The sequence below is a fragment of the Diadema setosum genome, chromosome 10, assembly GCF_964275005.1.
Source record: "Diadema setosum chromosome 10, eeDiaSeto1, whole genome shotgun sequence".
Lineage (NCBI taxonomy): Eukaryota > Metazoa > Echinodermata > Echinoidea > Diadematoida > Diadematidae > Diadema > Diadema setosum.
The window spans coordinates 3,460,022-3,480,147 of record NC_092694.1 but is presented as its reverse complement, the minus strand read 5'-3'; the positions used below and the strand labels follow the sequence as shown (position 1 = coordinate 3,480,147).

At 38.1% G+C, this 20,126-nt stretch overlaps 1 protein-coding gene across 1 annotated transcript in view; it reads right to left on the bottom strand.

The window, feature by feature from the left end:
- LOC140234414 (lysine-specific demethylase 8-like) overlaps nt 1–20,126 on the bottom strand; it is a 33,182-nt gene extending 13,056 nt beyond the window's left edge. Inside the window, 6 exon segments of the mRNA XM_072314464.1 lie at nt 263–316; nt 899–1,037; nt 1,972–2,150; nt 17,905–18,111; nt 19,015–19,121; nt 19,934–20,126. Coding sequence (XP_072170565.1) covers nt 263–316; nt 899–1,037; nt 1,972–2,150; nt 17,905–18,111; nt 19,015–19,121; nt 19,934–20,126 — 879 coding nt within the window.

Genomic DNA, 20,126 nt, shown 5'->3' with positions numbered 1-20,126 from the left:
TACACATGCTATACTTTGCCAACCACATGAATTAACCCGTTGAGGAAGAGTCCCAAGTATACTCGGGCAGGTGTCTATGGGAAACGTGTGTTGTAGCAAAATCAGCCCATCCTCAACGGGTGAATGGAGCAGAAAGAGCAGATTTTAAATTTTTCATAAGTGCTGGTTAATAGCTTGTGTATCAAGCACATAAGATGAGAAGGAGAAGAATGTGGAATATGAAAAAAATCAATATCAAGAACATCATAAAAACACTCCATACCTGATCAAATAGTTGGTGCTGAGCCAGATAGCCAACTTGCCCTTTACCCAATCTCTCCTGAAATACAATGAATAATAATCAGTCACGTTTCTACACTTTTTTTAATGGATAAGGCAGCGTAGACAGAGTCATCAACTTATTATTCTAGAAGTGGAAAATCAATTCTTTATTACTGAGATAACTGCTAAGAACTTTGCATGTGTACACTTTTAGCATGGGAATATGTTTTTTGAACACAAGTTTATAAAGATATTTGCATGTCATAATCTTAAGACAGATCCAGCTGAGTACAAACTTTGGAAAATATCCTATCCCACATTCACAGCAGTACATACAATATATTTCACTCAATCATTCATTTGGAGTTTATATAAATCATTATAGTGTGACAACACTTCAAAATCTAGCTCAGACTAAGCACTTGCCCTGGCAAGCAAGTTATACATCTTCAAAAAAGCGTAAAATATGAGTAAATTCACACTTTGTGGCAGACGTGTGATAGCATTGTCTAAAGCCCATGAGAGAAAAGTTGATATGCAGAATTGCAGATTTCAAAGCCAAATCCTTTAATTCATCTACATTGTACGCTGATAAAATGCATGCATATTACATGGAAATTCTTTTACTGGTATTCACCTGGGTTCTGTTAATGATATACTGCTGTATGAAGTCTCCTACCGTCATGAGTGTTTGGGACCAGCTGTCATCGGTATACTTGGCACCTATCTCCACTGGGACTGTCCGCTTTCCCGCTACTTTGCAGAGATATGACAAGCTGGAAATAAAAGAATCACTGATTATCAAAAAGAAATCAACAATTCAGTTTTATAGAATGACAGTGGCCCTGCTGTTGCTTTATACACTGTAGCATCATTACTCAGTAATGACAAGCACTTCTTCTGATACGATAAATAGGAAGACGATGAATCGACTCAAAATCTTAGGGGATTGATAGAATCCTGCAATAACTATTCATTGATATGGGCAACTAAATTGTACACTGACAAATATCAAAGAAAAAGACATTCCATTTGGTGTGCCAATTTGTAAACATGGTACAGCAAGATTCAACCTATAGTGCAACCCACATACAGCAAGTCATAACAAATTTATTTTCACAAACTTGTGCAAGTTTGTGCATGCGTGGCATGCAAAATTGTAACCTTCCATAAAACTAATGTATTGTAAGTCGCTCTAAGGTAGGAAACCATTACTAGTATCTTCTTGACCATGGGGAATACTTCTTTTAGCATCCTTCTGTCACTATAGTTTTATCTTGCAAAGTTAACAAGTTTCAAAAGCTCTTAGTCTTTGGGATTAGTTCTGTGGATATCAATTTCAGAGGCACAATGTAGCACATGCTTCATTTGCAATGATTAAACCTCTTGTCGGAATCCCTCTTAAAATTGAATGCATTTTCTCAGCTGTTTGGTGATAACATGCATCTGAGAAAATGCTATCTTGTATTACACATTTTCATATCCAGCACTTATTTTTTTCAGTAAGACAAAATTTCACAGACAGAGTTAAAATTCTGCTAATTTCAGTTTCTGTGCAGTTTGGAGTATACAGTGCATACAACTGGATCTCATGGAAGACCAGTTACTTCAGGTGAGTGTGGGCTATCAAGCCATCTTGTACAGATGGAAAATAAAAACAAGTTAGGAAACAAACACTACAGGTACAATGTATGTCTGTTGGTAACTCACCTCCAAGCCCGTTCTTCCCTGGCTGGCCAGTGATCCATGGCACCTTGTACGATGACTGGTGATTCTCTCTCCATATTCTCAGCTTGAAATGAATGCAGAGAAGGGGTCACCACTCGGGGTATCTCATGACCCTTCCCTATGCAGTCTCTATGGTGATGAGTTTTCAGTTTCTTAGTCACCTGGGATAGAATAATTATGATACTGCCTTCATACAAACACAACCTACACACAAACTTTCAAACAATACATTAACATGTACATGTATATTACACAGCTATTGTACATTTGTACACACTAGCCCATTTTCTACATGTCTGACCTACATATATCTGACAGGCCAGTAGGTACCTAGTTAGGTGATACGCTATCAGCGTATCACCTATTGTGATTGTCAAAATTTCTCCTTTTTTTTATTCTTCTTTCTTTCTGCCACATTTTGTGTCGTCAATATCTCAAGAATGACATTACGAAATAACATGACATTTTCAGTCAACATGTCTCATGACAAAATCTAGCCACAATAAGGTTTTCATGACAGTAACATATCTATGACGTCATCTAGGCGCCATTTTGTGATTTTCGGACTTTGTCACATGATCGATCATAACTTCATAACTAGATATCATTTCTGTATCATTTTCGGTGGACATGAAGTTCAGGTCACGCTCTATCTTACTTTTTAACGCTAGTTACACAGGTCATCATTACGCGCGCGTAAGCGCGCGTCAAAATTTTAAAAGGCTCAAAACGACTTCCCAATGGGAAATCTCGAAGTTTCAGACAATTTTAAGCGTTTCAAACATTTTCTCGCGTGCGCGTCCGTCCGCGCAATTTCGCGCGCAGAGCCCGTAAGCAACAATTGCCTCTCAAGTCCATGTGATGGTTTTGAAATACGATGACGTCATCATACTAGAAATTGTGATTAAAGGTAAAGACTCAAATTCAGACAAGTTTACGTGTTATGTCTATGGGAGGTGATTTTTTTTTAAACCATGCATTGACTTGACAACGTTTAAGCACCTTTACCTCATCTGATTTTGCTCCATTTCCTCTGAAACATACGTATGTTGTAGCTGAGACAATAAGCTTTAGTAATCGTGCATTTTATGTTTTAAAATCTCCTCATTAGGTTGATAATTTTGTAGTTTAAAACTGAAAATGAAAATGCAATCTGTACAGAACGATTCCCAATTTTTCTTTGCAACTGTATATTGATCGAATCCACGCTGCCACTTGTGAGAAGTTGAATAGCGCCATCACAAGTCAACTAGTCACGATAGTATTATTATATATTTAAGTTTCGCACTCAATCTTCAGGACAGCCGTGTGGCGTAATCGCTTAGCGCTGGGTGTTCATAACGCCATACCGGAAGGAGAGAAGTTCGACTCCCGCAGGACTTTTCCCGTTCTTTTTTTTTTTCTTTCTTTTTTTTTTCGGCAGGTCAGCTTTACTCCGATGTCATTTATCATATTATTTTATCAAGTGTACGTAACCCATGAACACGGCTGCTCTATTTCCCTTGTTTTGTATTGGAGTTTGGAGATTGGGTTTGCTTCATTAATTTTGTCACACTTAATGTTGTAAATTGCCCCTTGTTACAGTGTCCCGCTTGCCACCTTTCGTTTGCTCTTTCCTTTTCTCTTCATTGGTTATTGTTATACTGTAACAGGATAGGTAGGAACATGTACGTTTAGATAACTGGCAGGAATGGGAGCTGAATTGATTAACTCTAGTCCAGGTGTATGGCGTCTCGCTCATCTCTTTGAAATTCCAGGTTGTTATTGTTTGACCCAATAACGGAGACGTAGACAGGTTTTATGTTGCTATAGAGGTATCTTGTGCCACATGAATGGAAGGCATCACTGTTTAGTAGTAGTAATGAACTTTTTCATGTTGTAAATGATATAAAGATATGAATTTCACATCCAATCTTCGGGACAGCCGTGTGGCTTTATAGTCGCTTAGCGCGCTGCATGGTCATTATGCACTACCTTAGGACGAGATGTTCGAGACCCGCAGGATGCTATTATTATTTTTTTCTCTCTCTTTCTTTGTTTATCATACTGTATATAAATATGAAGTATTCATATGTATTGTATACGATGTCCAGATAAACAAACAGACGAATAGCCAATGAATGATAACCGTATGTTCACCTGTGTAACCAGATTTTCCTTGAGGGAGAAATTTTCTCTCCCCCTGTTGTTTTTTTTTTTTTTTCGCTCCCACAACTTGTTACGCTACACAATTTATATTTGCTCCATTTTTTGAGTATGTGTGAATGAATATCTAATTTTGTAAAAAGCACAGTGCTTTGGTGGTTACCCGTGCGCTGCTCTTGTCTGTTGTTTGTTTTTATCAGATTTAGTTTTCTTGTTCTTTTTTTTTTTTCTTCTTGAGCTTGTAATCCGTGATGAGTTCTATGCTATGACATAGAGCGGCCTGCTTCCGGGGGCGCTGGTCCATTCTATGTATGGATTTAGTTCTCCTGGGAGTATGCTCTTCATCTGTAGTTTGGAAGCAAACCGTTAGTCTACTGAGCGTATACTATCAACAACACCATCTTGAGATTGGTGTTGGTATTGTAATCTGTTGTTTGTTTTTTTTTCCTATTTCTAGAACTCGGGTACATAAAATCAATTTGTGCTATTGCACGTTTGCATGCCAATGAATGCGTCTCAATTGCTTCCTACTCCACTCCCCCCCCCCCCTTCCCCCACCCCCGTTTGATAGAGACGACCATTAAGGTCTACCCAGGTGCCATTCGGCTCCAAACACAATGTTTGACTTGAATGAATAATTATTAGCTGAGCGCCTAGTTTGATCTGGGTCTAATGGTCATGCATTTACGTGTGAACCATGCATATATGAAACAATATTTCATTGGATTATACAATGTCCAGGTATGTACTTGACATCAGCTCAAGAATGATATGTGAATCTACAAGTGCACTATATCACCAATTTTTCATCTAAGTAACCTCCTCTGTCTTTAGAGGCAATCCCTATACCTATTACAGCCTCATACATCACAATATTTTGCCTCTTTAGGTGAAAATTTTGTTGTAGTCTGCTAGAAAAGCAAGTTTCGAAATATTGTTTATTGGAACTCACTATGATTTTGCTGGTTTGTTTTTTTGTTTTTGTTTTTTTTTTTCTTCCTAGTAATGCTACTGTCCTCTCGTTTGATTGCATATTTTGGTTTGTCTGAATGCTAGTGATAAATAAGAGGTTAATAGATGTACAAGTAGTTTGCTGCTTGGAAGAACGAATAAGCAACTGAGCGCTTAACACATGTATAAACAGCGCCACCATGCGGCTGGAGTATCTCCCGATGCCCGGATATGTTGAAAAAAAAATAGCTTTTGAATGTAAATAACATTATGCACGGGAAAAAAAACAACCCACATACCATATTTTTTACCTCTTTATCCCTGATAAAGACGATTATTAATGTTTATCTATGTTATATTTTCCTTCTAAACAAAATATTTGTTTTTAAAGGATAGTCCATAACTTTTAATACTCCTCTGATCTGAGTGTACGAATTCTGGGCCTTTATCCGAGTATCCGCAGTCTTCCCTTGTGAGAAATGTACTAGTGTATAGAGCAGGGATTATGTAACCCTTTCGTATTTAGCATGTACGATGTCCAGGTTTATGTATAGAAAGGGTACACAGGTAGCACATAGATACACATCCTATGGAAATATACTAATGATAAGATTCCTGTACCACCAGTATTTCTGTCTTCTTTTTTTATTGCCTATGTGGATTTTCAAGACGCCATTGCCCGTTTCACTCGCAGTAAATTTGCTACCGATGTGTATATTAGTCATTTGTGTGTATATAGCTATGTTTTTATTACTTTTGTTACGTCACTATGCCATAAATCTGGCTTTTTCAGTTTTCATACACTCATTTCTTTCTATTCTATTATGCTCCGCCGAACTTTTTGTGCACGTTTATCTTTTCATTTTTTATCGGAAGCCCACCGAGACACTCGAATCTTCGCTCACCTGTTCTGTGTGTTCCTTGTTCTTCTCTCTCATCGTTACTGACCCTTCTAGCTCAACTTATCCTGCATTCTTTTATTCCCAGTCCCCTTCCTTCGCAACGATCCTCTACTTATTCAGGTCTTTATGCAACCCATGCACATTGCTATGTGCATCGATTATTTCCCGTGCTTTGTCACATTCCATCTGCTGGTTATTCTCCCATTGCATAATAAATTGGCACTTCCCCATTACACCTATACTGTTAATGCAGGTCTATATTTTAGGCAATCTCGTCTTTTGTTATGGCTGATCTCTCAAATGCACCCTTTTATTCCGTGCCAAATGATGATTTTTTTTAAATTGTGTAATAGGCTCACAACATCCGAATCCGACTCAGTTGATGAGGCACCAATTACTCTAACAACTCCTTATGACAACTTAGTTGCCGATAATCTTAATTCAGCGGTAAATGAACTGCCTTATGATTTAACTAATGATTTAAATTTGAATATGTCATGTAATTACGTAACAGTAAATCAATGTAAAGATATGTATTTTAGTTTCTCTAAAGACACATTTTCTTTGCTGCATTTAAACATAAGAAGTTTGACTAAGCATTACGATGAGTTAAAGTTTTTATTAGAATCCGATGCTAGCCAATCACTTTCTGTCATTGGACTTAGCGAAACCTGGTTGACTTCCACTACGGAAGATTCCTTTGCAATTGACAGATACAATATGTATGTCAGTAATAGATCGGACAGAAGTGGAGGCGGTGTGGCATTTTACGTATCAAGTATTTACAAATGTATTGTTCATAACGACATTTCTAGAATGGATAACACTGTTGAATCTCTTTTTGTAGAAATTTATATCCCAGGATGTAGGAATGTGTTATTGGGCATAATATACAGACCTCCAAATTCAAATATTTTAGATTTTGTGACTTATCTTTCAGACGTGTTAAAAAACCCAGTTTTTCGAAATAAGGATTGTTTTCTTCTTGGTGATTATAATATTGATTTGCTAAAAGCTGGAGATGATCATATCCCCAACGAGTTTCTCGAAACACTTTTGTCTTCATCCTTTCTGCCTCTCATTTCCAAACCGACTCGCATCACGGATCACTCTGCTACTTTAATTGACAATTTGTTTTGCAATATCTTACCCCTTCCCGAATCTTTTATAGTTCTTTCAGATGTGACCGACCATTATCCAAACATGACCCACTTTACTTTGAAAACTTTAGTCAATGACGCAAAACCTTCATCTCCTTTATTCAAACGCAAAATTTCATGTGAAAAATTAGCCAGTTTTGATGCTGCTCTTGAAAATGCTGATTGGTCACGAGTGTATGAAAGTGATGATGTTAATGAGTCTTTTGATAATTTTATGGAAATGTTTAATTTTCTTTTGGATGTTATTATTCCAAAGCAAAAAAGTAAAATGAATTATAAAAAGACACCTAGGTTACCATGGATTTCCAAATCAATTCTCCGTTCAATAAACAGAAAAAATCGATTGTATTATAAATACAAAATGGAAAAAACTGAACGAACAAAGAACAAATATACATTATATAAAAACACATTAACTAGGATTTTACGTTTGGAAAAGAAAAGGTATTATTCTCAGCAGCTGTTGAGACACAAGTCTGATATCAAGAATACCTGGAAAGTTTTAAAACAGGCTATGAATATTCCGAATAAAAAAGCAGAAATTAGTGAAATAAAGTGGGATGATGAAATAATTGATGACCCTGTTGATATTGCAAATATTTTTAATTCTTATTTTTCAAAAATAGGTGAAACGCTTGCTCATGGTATTCCGGCTACAGAACAGAATTTCACTGAATTTTTAGGCCAGAATAACCCAAATTCTATTTTTTTAACTCCAACAAATAGACATGAGATTATCGACATTGTATCCTCTTTAACAAACAAACGAAGTTCCGGTTATGATGATATAGATAATTGTATCCTTAAAGGTGTCATATCCTCAGTTGCAGATCCCTTGGCCCACATTTTTAATCTGTCAATTTCTAATGGTATTTTTCCTGATGAAATGAAATTGGCTAAAGTAATTCCAATATTTAAGAAAGGTAATAATCTGGATGTCAGCAATTATCGTCCAATCTCTTTATTATCTTCATTGTCGAAAGTTTTAGAAAAAATAATATACACCAGAATTATTAATTTTTTTAATGTGCACAAAATATTCACAAATTGCCAGTTTGGTTTTCGAGAGAGACACAGTACCATCCACGCAGTTCTTCATTTTATTGATAAAGTTGTTAATGCAACCGACAACCATTCTCATTTAATTAGTATATTCTTGGACTTCTCCAAGGCCTTCGATACGATTAATCATAACATTTTGCTCCATAAGTTATCGCACTATGGAATACGCGGGAAGGCCTTGGAGTGGTTCAAGACTTATTTAGCTAACAGAAAACAGTTTGTTTCAATCAAAGATAATCATTCACTTATAAGAGATGTTAGGTGTGGCGTTCCACAGGGAAGTCTTTTAGGGCCGCTGTTATTCATAATTTATATCAATGATTTCTCCTCTGTTTCAGAGCTACTTTCTTTTATACATTTTGCTGATGATACCAGTGTTTTTCTTGCCCATAACGATATCGATGTTCTTGTTCAACAAGTAAATACGGAATTGAAAAAAGTAACCAACTGGGTCAGAGCTAACAAGTTATCTTTGAATGTTCAAAAAACAAAATATATGCTTTTCAGCAATACTGTTGATTCTTTGAATTCAGAAATAGTTCTGAATGATTGTAATTTAGAAAGTGTGTCATGTTTTAAATTTCTTGGTATTTTTGTAGATAATAAACTTTCTTGGAAAATACATATTGATCATATCTGCAAAATTATCTCTCGCAATATAGGTGTTATGAATAGACTGAAATTCTATATTCCTGAAAAGACCCTATTAGTGTTATACTCCTCTTTGATACTCCCTTACCTTAATTACGGAATTTTAGCTTGGGGCAATACTCATCAGACACTGCTGAATAGAGTGTTATTATTGCAAAAGAAAGCCCTCCGTATTATTTCTAATTCTCCTACACGTTCACATACAAATGCATTGTTTGACTGGTATAAGCTATTAAAAATCAACGAATTATTCTTATTTAACTTAGGTCAATTCATATATATGTATGATAACAATTTACTCCCACCTATCTTTGGTTCTATGTTTCAAAAAAAATCAATCATTCCATAATTACCCCACCCGGCGTTCTAACGAGTTTCATTTACCACTTCTTCGAACGATTTTAGCAAAGAATACACTTATTTACACTGGACCAAATTATTGGAATTCCCTGAATCATGATTTAAAATCTGCTCCATCTATATGTGACCCGCTACAACAAAATGATCCTAAAGTCGGGTGAGGTCGATTATTTGAAAATTGCATGACAAAATTCCCTAATCTTTCTGCTTTAAATTGATATATAACACATCTTATGAAAATAATCGGCTGCGGAGATATCGATGTTTAAAAGAGAGCATGTCGAGACGTATGGGAAATCACTGTTTTGAGAAAAGCGCCCTAAAAGTTTTCCTTGCGACGCAATCGCAATCAAGGGACACGCAAGTCAGTTTTCACCTCCGGACAATAGAAGGTAAACCCTAGCAACCCCCGAAATGCTCATTCAAGCACAGCGTCGGCGGTCTCCTCACCGACCAATCAGTGACCAGGATGCCAGGAGAAGCGGCTGGGCATAGCGCACCCCGCCCGCACGCACCAGTCGACTTGGCAGTGTGCGAGCTTCACGCTTCGGTTAGCGGCAAGCAGCAAACTGACCAATGAGATCACTCCGGTCGTTGTTAGGGGCGGAGCCTATCTGTGGCGCTCAATCCAAATTTTCGAACCGGTTTCTGCTTGGTTGAAACGCCAAAAACATGGCCCAGATAAACGCTATTTTTTGGTTTTTCCTTTCATCATTTTGCTTCAAAATTTTGACAGATGATAGAAGACATGTAAGACTTCAATAATATGTCAAAATCAGAAAATCGTAAGTTTTGACCAATTATGATGCTCTGACTTCAAACTCGATTTTCACGGCTTCGACCGTGCGCGACTTTAGGACCTTTTTGTTGTAGCGGGTCACATATACTCCTTTAAAAGGAGATTAAAGTCTTTTCTTTTACAATCTTATAATGACGACTCGCAGAATCAGATTAGTTAATAGGCTTACTCTGTTACTCAATATCGGCATTGCCGTTCTCTTTATCATTCTAGCTATTGCTCAAGCCTTGATTATAAGATTTTCTTTAACCTATACTTTGCAGTTGAAGGGTTTGTTCTATATTCTTTTTTCTTCTTCTCTTTCTTCCTCAAACCTCCGAGGATCGTTGTCTGTGTTGCATATTACTTTCTATTCTGTTACCCCTTTATCACGCTATAGTCATGTTTCCCTTTTGTGTCGTCAAGTCTGTTTGTTTCTTGTTTTTCCTCCTACAAGTAGTCTTGTTGCTGTCCCAGTCCTGTTGCATGTTCATAACTCTGTTTGTTGTTGTTTTATGTATAACTGTTTGTTCGTCTGTCTCTTAGTGGGCTCCCAAACTTTTTTGTGACGAACTTTTTGTGCGGATTTTTTGCTGTTTTCAATACAATTTTTACATCGGGCTTCTAATTCAAGAGGGGCCCACACTCTACAAGCTCTGTCTTTTTAGTGGGTCCCTCCGTTTTTTTTCACACAATGCATATATTGAAAACCATTTCACTTTCGTTATCTTAGCACCTATTGCAATGTATCGCTACTGTTAAAAATTTTTTTTCCTATTATTGTTGCCTTCTCTGTACAATTGTATGCATTGTTTTTGTCACTTAAGAAAGTGAGATTTATGTTTGTATATTGTGGAAAAAACGAATAAATATGAACTTGAACTTGAACTTGAACTTTTTCTTTTGGCAGTTCAGCTTCATTCCAATGTCATTACCCCACGACACACAGTCACTCAAGTTCCTTTTTTTTTTTTGTCGGAGGCTGGAGGTTGGATTTGCTTCATTTATCATACGTAATGTTGTAAATTGCCCTTGGTATACAGTGCCCCGCTTGCCACCTTTCGTTTTCTCTTTCCTTTTCTCTACGTTTGTTCCTGTTACACTGCACAAGACAGGTCGGGAAATAATTTACATAACTCAACTGGAGCAGGAATGGCAACTGAATAAATTAACTCTAGGCCAGGTGTATGGCGTCTAGCTCATCTCTTTGAAATTCCAGATTGTTATTGTTTGACCCAATAGCGAAATTGTAGACAGGTTTTATGTTGCTATAGAGGTATCTTGTGCCACATGAGTAGAAGGCATCACTGTTTAGTAGTAGTAATGAACTTTTTCATGTCCCTCCATGTCAGTTATAGGGGTTATAGGGGTTGTGTGTCTATCTGCCAAAGAAAAGGAAAACTTATTTTCGTCATGGCTGTTTCTTTATACGTAGCCGTAGGTGATGAGTGTTGTTGGTATCTGAGCAGTGAATAACACAACATCAGGCTGAAATCCCCCTTATATACGCGCTAAGCGTTCAATTGATATTTATCATCTTGATTTATGTAGTCAATCACTGCTAATGGACGGTTACAGAATTATGTTATGACACCTTTCACTGAAAGTTTGTAAAGCAAAGTTTGTGGACAAGGCAAGCAATTGTACATGAATAATATCATTGATTTCAGAGGGAAATTATCGTATACCTAAATTAACCCTATTCTAACTGGGGGGGGGGGGTCAAATTGACCCCCCCCTCGACGTTTCGCGCCACGATTCCGCAACGCGCAAAGATTTTGCCGTGTCGTTTCATGACTTTTTTCATTTGAGTCTCCCGCATATTTTGAGACCAAATTTGCGACGTCCGGGTACACCGTTCTGAAGTTATGCAATGTTTTGCATATGCATGTCAACCCGAAAACCGCTCAAATTCATGATTTCATGTGCAAATCCAATGCAAACTGTGGTTTTTTGTTTAATTGATATAAATTAGATTATTTCAACTTTTAACCATTGAAATAAATCAATTCTAATGTAGATAAGCTTGAAAAAGTGCCTCCAACAAATTTTGGCAAAAAAACAATAGAAATCATAAGATCGAAAAAACAATAAAATAGATAAGAAATTAACTAAACAATAAAAACAAAAGAAAATGATTTTGATTTGCGCAATTTTTTTACAAGAAAATTGTTTGATGTGTCTTGAGGAACTCTGACACAAAAATTTAATAATCCTTCAGTCTTTTTGATGGAGTTATAGGTGAAAATATGATTTCATGCGTTAATTTGCATAATTAATTTATTAAAAAATATGAAATCAAAATTTTTTTATTGTATGATCATGTAATCTTGTAGTTGACATCCGGCTCTATGTTCAGGCAAAATTTTGCGGCGATCGCGCGATCGGCGGCCGAGATCTGAAGGGGGGGTCAAATTGACCCCCCCCCAGTAAAAACTTGGTCTCAAATAGCCCAGTTAGAATAGGGTTAATGTAAGGGTATCATTGCTTTGGAATTGCTGAGACAATATTATCTTGGCACGAGGGCTTCCACTTCTAATAACTGATCCCTTTGAAGATGTGTCAGTCACGGGTGATCGTCATGATTCACCTTTCACGTAGAAGGTATACGTTCCACACTCTTAGTTCGAGAAGACTTACCATCATACTTCAAATTGTGATTAAAGGTAAAGACTCAAAATCAGACAAGTTGACGTGTTATGTCTATGGAAGGTGATTTTTTTTTTTTTAAACCATGCATTGACTTGACAACGTTTAAGCACCTTTATTTCAGCTGATTTTGCTCCATTTCCTCTGAAACTTAAGTATGTGGTAGCTCAGACAATAAGCTGCAGTAATCATGCATTTTATTTTTTCAAATCTCCTCATCAGGTTGATAATTTTGCAGCTAAAAACTGAAAATGAGAATGGAATGTGGACAAAACGATTCCTGAATCATCTTTCACATATAAGCTTACGTTCCTCATATTTTCTCGTCAAGACGTACAGGGCCGAGAGGATAAAGGCGACGTCACAAGAGACGTGAGGTTGCACACGTATGGGTTCGAACCCCATAAGAGCACGAAACAAAATACTTATATCTTTTGCTTTTTTCCTTTTATGGAGTATTCACCTTCGTCCATGTAGAAATCACGTTTTCATGTAAACGTACACACACACACACACACACACACACACACACAACACACACACACACAAACACACACACACACACACACAATATCCCTTTGTTTTGTGTTTGAGACCACATTGCTTTGACAGGCAACTTGGACTTGAAATTACAAATGTTAAAGTGAAGATGACTCTTAAAAGACCGCATGGCCATGTTTGATTTTTTTTTTTTTTTTTGCAATATAAAGACCTATTGGTAAATATTCATTCACATATCCTTTCCAATCAACTTGCTTGGACACGCCGACACCAAACGAAATTTTCAATTAGTTGCATGACAGAAACAATTTCATCTGAATTATGTAGGACTGTATAAAGAATTGGACTTCACGAACATTTCTCAATATTACTTCAAGTAGCTACTTAACATTATTTTCGTTGTCGATCACTGAAAATGAGAATGGAATCTGGTTGAAACGATTCCCGATTTATCTTTGTAACTGTATATTGATCGAATCCACGCGGCCACTCGTGGGAAGTTGAATAGCGCTATCAGTCACTTGACGTATATAGCCAAAAAACTGAATATCAATGTATAGCATACATAGATATATTTAAGTTTCGCACAAGATCTTCGGATCTTCCGTGTGGCAGATTTGCTTAGCACGCTGCGTGTTTATAATGCCCGACCGGAAGGAGAGAAGTTAATCGAGTCCCGCAGGACTTTTTCCTTTTATTTGTTTTCTTTTTTTTTCTGCAGTTCAGCTTCACTCTGATGTCATGAACACAGCTACTCTATTTCCCTTGTTTTGCATTGGAGTTTGGAGGTTGGGTTTGCTTCATTAATTTTGTCACACGTAATGTTGTAAATTGCCCCTTGAATTAAAACAGTACCCGCTTGCCACCATTCGTTTTCTCTTTCCTTTTCTCTTCATTTGTTCTTGTTATATGTAGCAGGATATTTAGGAATGTGTACGTTTACATAATTATCAGGAATGGGAACTGAATTAATTAACTCTAGTCCAGGTGCATGGCGTCTCGCTTATCTCTTTGGAATTCCAGGTTGTTATTGTTTGACCAAATGACGGAGTTAAAGACAGGCAGGGAAGGAAGTGACGTGATATTGCTTCATAATGAGGAATTTCGGGCAACACCTTTCCAAGTGTAGTGATTATGACGGGGTTCTCTGTCGTTTATTTTCGTCATGGTTGTTTCACTAGTTCAGCCATAGGTGACATATGTTGTTGGCATCTGGGAGAATAGAACAGATCTGTACCAAACTGGAATAGCCCTATAAGCAATGTGGTAAGCGTTCAATTTTTTGCATTATCTTTCTTCTTTAAAGTCAGTCACTACTGATGGAAATACACAATATAATATGACACGTTCTACTGGTAGTTTAGGAAAAGGGAGTTAATGCACGATGCAATGATAAATGTGCTACCATTGATTTTAGAGACGTCATTGTGGTGTGGTACTGGTGATGCTAAGGGAACCATAGATTGCTTTTAAAGTAATGAGACAATCATTGGACCTTTGCATCAAGACCGTATTCCCATCTAGAATATAATGCATGTTCGTGCGGCGTTTTTTTTTTTTTTTAAATCCTGACGTGGGCATTTTCTTTTTCTTGTTTTTAATTCAAGAATGTTATATCTAAATTTGTTTCTTTCCCCTAACATTTTTTTTTTTGTTGAATATAAAGTTGGACGTTCCGTGACCGAATAGAAAAGCAGCGATTTAGTTACAGTTTCAATGCATCTTGTTTACCATCTTCTCTTACATTAAATTGATGGTTTTTATATTTGACATGGTCTGTCTATTTGCCAGTTTATGCTTATAAAACACTGCTATAACAACTAATACATTTGCTTCACTTGTCACACGCAATGATATGGATTGCAGTGGTGCTTGCAGTTTTCCTTTTGCCACCTCTCGTTTTTCTCTCCCCCTTTCCCTCACTTTGGTTTTGTTATACTGCAGATGGGAATGATTACAATAACATAACCCAACTTGAGGTAGGAATGAGAACTGAATAAATTAACTCTAGGCCAGGTGTATATAGCGTCTCGCTCATATCTTTGAAATTTCAGGTTTTCATTGTTCGACCAACGGAGTTGAAGACAGGCTTTATGTTGCTATAGAGGTATCTCGCGCCACACGAATGGAATGCCTACGCTGTTTAGTATTAGTAATGAACTTTTTCATGTCTATCCCTGCCAATAAAAGTGTGTTTGACGAGGTTCTGTGTCATTCTGCCTACGAGAAAACAAAGTTTTATTTTCGCCATGGCTGTTTCGCTATGCGTAGCCGTGGGTGATGGATGTTGTTGGCATGTGGGCAGTAAAGAACCGAGTATCATGCTATAATACCCCCCCCCCCCCCCGTTAGGTTCTACGCGTTCAATACGGTGATATATCTTTCTTCTTTATTATATCAATCACTGCCGATGGAATTACAGAATTATGTTATTACACGTTTCACTCAAAGCTTAAAAAACAAAGTTTATGCACGATACAAGTAATGGTGCATGAGTCCTATAGACCATTGATTTTAGGTGAGAAATTATGATATGCCTCTAGTAGGGGTGTCATTGATTAGGAATTAATGAAACGATTAAGCACTCCTTCCACTTCTAACTGTCCCCTTTGAATGTGTGTCGATCACGTGAGATCGTCATAAATTATCATCCACGTATAAGCTTACGTTCAAAGTGTACTCTTAGTTAGAGGAGACCTATAGTTACATGGTTAAAGGCGATGTCTCTTTCGCTGGAGCCGTACGTTTGGCCCATTTTTCTTTTGCCCTTTTCTCTTTAATTGAGGTATCACTTTCGTCCAGGATAAATCACATTCTCATGTAAACAGACTCACTGTCTTGCTCTATATCCCTTGTTTTGTATCGGAGGCTTCATTGGTTTTAATGCTGGTAAATCTCACAGGCTTGTATATAGCTGTAAGAGATCTCTAAACTGATCATTGTAATAGCAAGATTAGAGGGAGTCATATTGGTTATGTAAATAATGGTCAAAGGTCATGTTTTAAAAGGCCACTGTTAATGCCAGGATGGTTATAAACACTTAATTGTCATGTTTTATTTGTACGTGCCGAGGATCACTTGGACCCCGTTTACAGTGCGAGGCTCGGCCGCGGCTCGGCCGTGCCGAGCCCACCTTCATTTCGGTGTAAACGCGCAAAAGGCCAAATGCGGGGCCAAAATTGGCCTCGCATTAGGCCACGCTCTGGAGGTGGTCTCGGCCGCGGTCGAGCCGCGGTCGAGCCCGGCCTTTTTCGCAGTGTAAGCGCAAACTGGGCTAAATGCGCGGCCAATTTTAGTCTGGCTTCCAAACCCTCGCCTGTACTATTTCGCTATTCAGGATATTAACCACTTCAACGTCGAAAACTAGGATAGTTGAAGGTGGTTTTGTCCTCCAAAGGTTTTTCTCCTTCGGCAAAGGCCTTTGCCCGAACGGCGACTTCGTCGCCACGGAATTCAGTTGGCAAAGGATCTGAAAACCAGACAATACCAAATTGCGTTTGTTTAAAAGTAGATCGCCACTACGACAAAATATTGAAAGGTTTGAATCAAAAGTGCGGCCGAGCCCGGCAGTGTAAACGGACTAAATTGCGGGGCTCGGCCTCGCAATTGAGGTTGGCCGCGGCCGCGGCTCGGCCGCGGCTCGGCCCAGCCCCGCACCGTAAACGGGGTCTAAGTTTATGCACTGTACGTACTCAAAAAGTCCGTAAATCGACTTAGTCGCACACGCACAGAATTTCCACTTAGTTTGTGTGACAGAAAAACAAATGTGATCTGAATAATGTAGGCCCAAAAAAGTTCAACGAAGTATCTCATTATAACTTCAATGTGCTATATTACATTCTTTTCTTTGTCGATCACAGATGACCGACATCTGATGACCCCAAGCGTATCACCTAACTCGTCTTCAGTGTGACGAGTTTCATATCTCGTTTTTGTTTGTTTGTTTGTTTGTTTGTTTTTTAGCGGTCCATTCTGAAAAAGTGACTCGTCTGAGAGTGATTTTTACCGGTCCTGGACCGTCTGACCAATGCCAGTGTGCAGCATTGTATAAATACAGTTTTTCTTGATTCATGCAAATATTAAGCATCTCATTTAGTACTTTAATAAGACAGAAAAATGTATGGTTTCTCTTCATACACGTATTTCTTCCTGCCTGAAGAAATGTGTCTGCTGACAGGCTCTGGCCTCTATGGAAGATTGAGACCATTCAGTTGGATATATTTCCAAGAGTCGTCAGAATTACTTCCTTTTTCTTTTACTTTGTATGACTTGTGCTCACAGGTAGATAAACTAAAGCTGCAAATTGAGGTTGGCCAGTCAGGTGAGGGCATCCCCAGTTGTCTGAGGGATATCACCTACAAGCTTTTTATTTTTTGGCGGGGCAGGGAGGGGTGGGGGAGAGGGGGCGGGGGGAGGGACAGTCATTCACAAGGTGCTCCACTGTCTGATACATCCACAATAGCAAGCAGAGCTGCCTTTTATCTTCCACTTTGTGAAAATTGGTGAGCAAAAAATGCATGGAGTGTCTGCATGTGATAAAGTCTCTTCCCTTCTCGGTCACATATCATTGGGTATTTTGTCAGATTAATTTTCCTGACAAATCCTAGTCAATTAGAAGCAAGGATTTCAGCAGAGTAAGACAGCTTCTTAGGGGAAAAAAATCTGATAAAACACTCGATCTATTGCCTCCCTGATATTTGTACACACCACAGAATGTTAAAAATGTAGAATGTAGAACGTCACGCAATCAACATACCTGGCAAACTCTTCCTGGCTCCTCAGCTGCTCTGAGTTCCTGATCAGAAGTCCTCCCTCCTCTAGCATTGGCAGGGTGGATGTTGTCAGTTGCTATGGCAACCTTGGTTGTAGATCCATGGAGGCAGGATGCCAGTTGAGTAAGAATTCCATTCATGATTGGTGCTCCCATGAGAAGACCTCTGTCACAGGCAGAGAGTGCCTCCTACTGGTAAACAGTGATTGAAAACAAAAATGAAATGATGATGAGTTTGACTTGCAGGAGTCACTTATGCACAATGTTAGCCACACTGTAGCACTTATCTAATTCACAATCTTGAAACTAAATGCAAGATACCAAAATGCATTATATTCCAAGTCATACAAGGCTGCCCAATTGTATCATCTCATTTACAGAATCCTTGTGACTTTGTATGTGGTCTCATATTCCATTAAAGGTCCAGTTTACCTTTGGGAACAGTGATTTTAAAAATGTTCAAGATATAACATTTGATGCATATGTGTAGGTCTGTTGTATCACAAAACATCCTACCATATAACACTTTTGCAATAAAGCCTAAAATATAGGGAGATATCAGTATTTTTCTCAATAAACCGTAACTGTAGACGGTTAATTCTGGAAGCATTCTTATTATAACTATTGTTCACATTTTGTGAATTTAACAATACCTAACATCGATTATATGGACTCAAATTTTTACAGTGGTTGTTTCTATCCCTAACTCACATTTCAGAACTATTTTAAAGCACTAATGCTGGGTTTTTGTTTCATCTGCAAATGGTAAATTATGCCTTTAACATATTTCTACACAAACCATGTAGTCATTCATGAGTCCAAATTTTCAATAACCTGGCGTAGAATCAAGCGGCATGTTTTCACTGAACACATCATTCTACAAGTCCACCGTTTTTTTTGTTTTTTTTTTGTAAATTTAAATGAACTATTACCCATTTGTGCAACTTTTTGTCCATAATGCTTCAAATTGTAGCCTGAATGGAATGTCTTCATTTGCATGAGGCGAGGTCAGCCTATGTCTCCAAACACTAAATGCTGAGGTTACTGTATAACAGGGAGTGAAATCACTAAGAAGTAGATCGTAAATGAACACACCCTGATGTTGGGCATCTTTATCTGGTTCTTATAGATGCAGATGGCCTTCAGCAGGGACGCATACGAGAAAATATTTCGCCATGCCAACTTGACATCTTTCCAGTGTCCTGTAGATACAAGCGAAGAGATTTTTACAGTCAACACAATGCAGCTTTACCTTCTGTATATCGATAGTTTGCCACAGTGGAGAAAGAAAAACTTGATAAAGTTTACAACAGCTAGTGATAAATGACAAAAATGATGGTGAAACACTTTAACTACTGGTAATTCAGTTTAGAACACTTACATATCTGGGTAGCGGGGAGGGCAGAGCTACCAAGTCTCACGCATTCTGAGTGAGACTCCAGCATTTAGGGGTCGTCTCACGATCTCACGCATGGCACCCATTTTTCTCACGCATCGGGCAAAGTCTGCAATTTGGGCCTATAATAAGGAGCATAGCTCAAAGGATTAAAGTGATAGTTACAATTGAAGGTAAATTTTCCTTTTGCCTTTAAATAAGTTAAAAAATAGTCACTTAAGTATGCACCTGATCGTACCATTAAGAGCTAAAAATCGAAAAAGCTCCCTATCTTGGGAGTCCAAGGGCACATTCGCTCACCGAGATGCCAGGTCACGAAAATCTCACTCATAAAAATGAATGTTTTGAACTTGGCATCCCTGGGAGAGGGGGGGGGGGGGGACTATTCACCTCAGTAAAGAAGTGGATCACTCCTATAGAAAACTCATTCATTTCAATGGTGATATTCTTAAATTAATTCACTTCTAAATTGGTGTGCTTGAGCTCCTTAAACCTACTTAAGACAACTTCTGAGAATACTCAGGCAGGTATCTACATGTATGGGAAATACAAGTTATAGAAAACTTCGTTCGTCCTCAACAGGTTAAAGACAAAATTTCAACCACAAGCATACCACACCTGTATTAAGCTTCTCCCACACAATGTCAAGGACTTCTTCTGATTGCTGTAGTGCAGTTATGTGGTCACCGTGGTAACACTCATGGGCACACTCGTTCAAGAGAAATCGGACAGCGCTGGACCCAGGAATGGATGCCCAGTCAATCTCTGAATCCAGTTCCAGACTTTGCCATGATGGGATTAGGGAATCCAT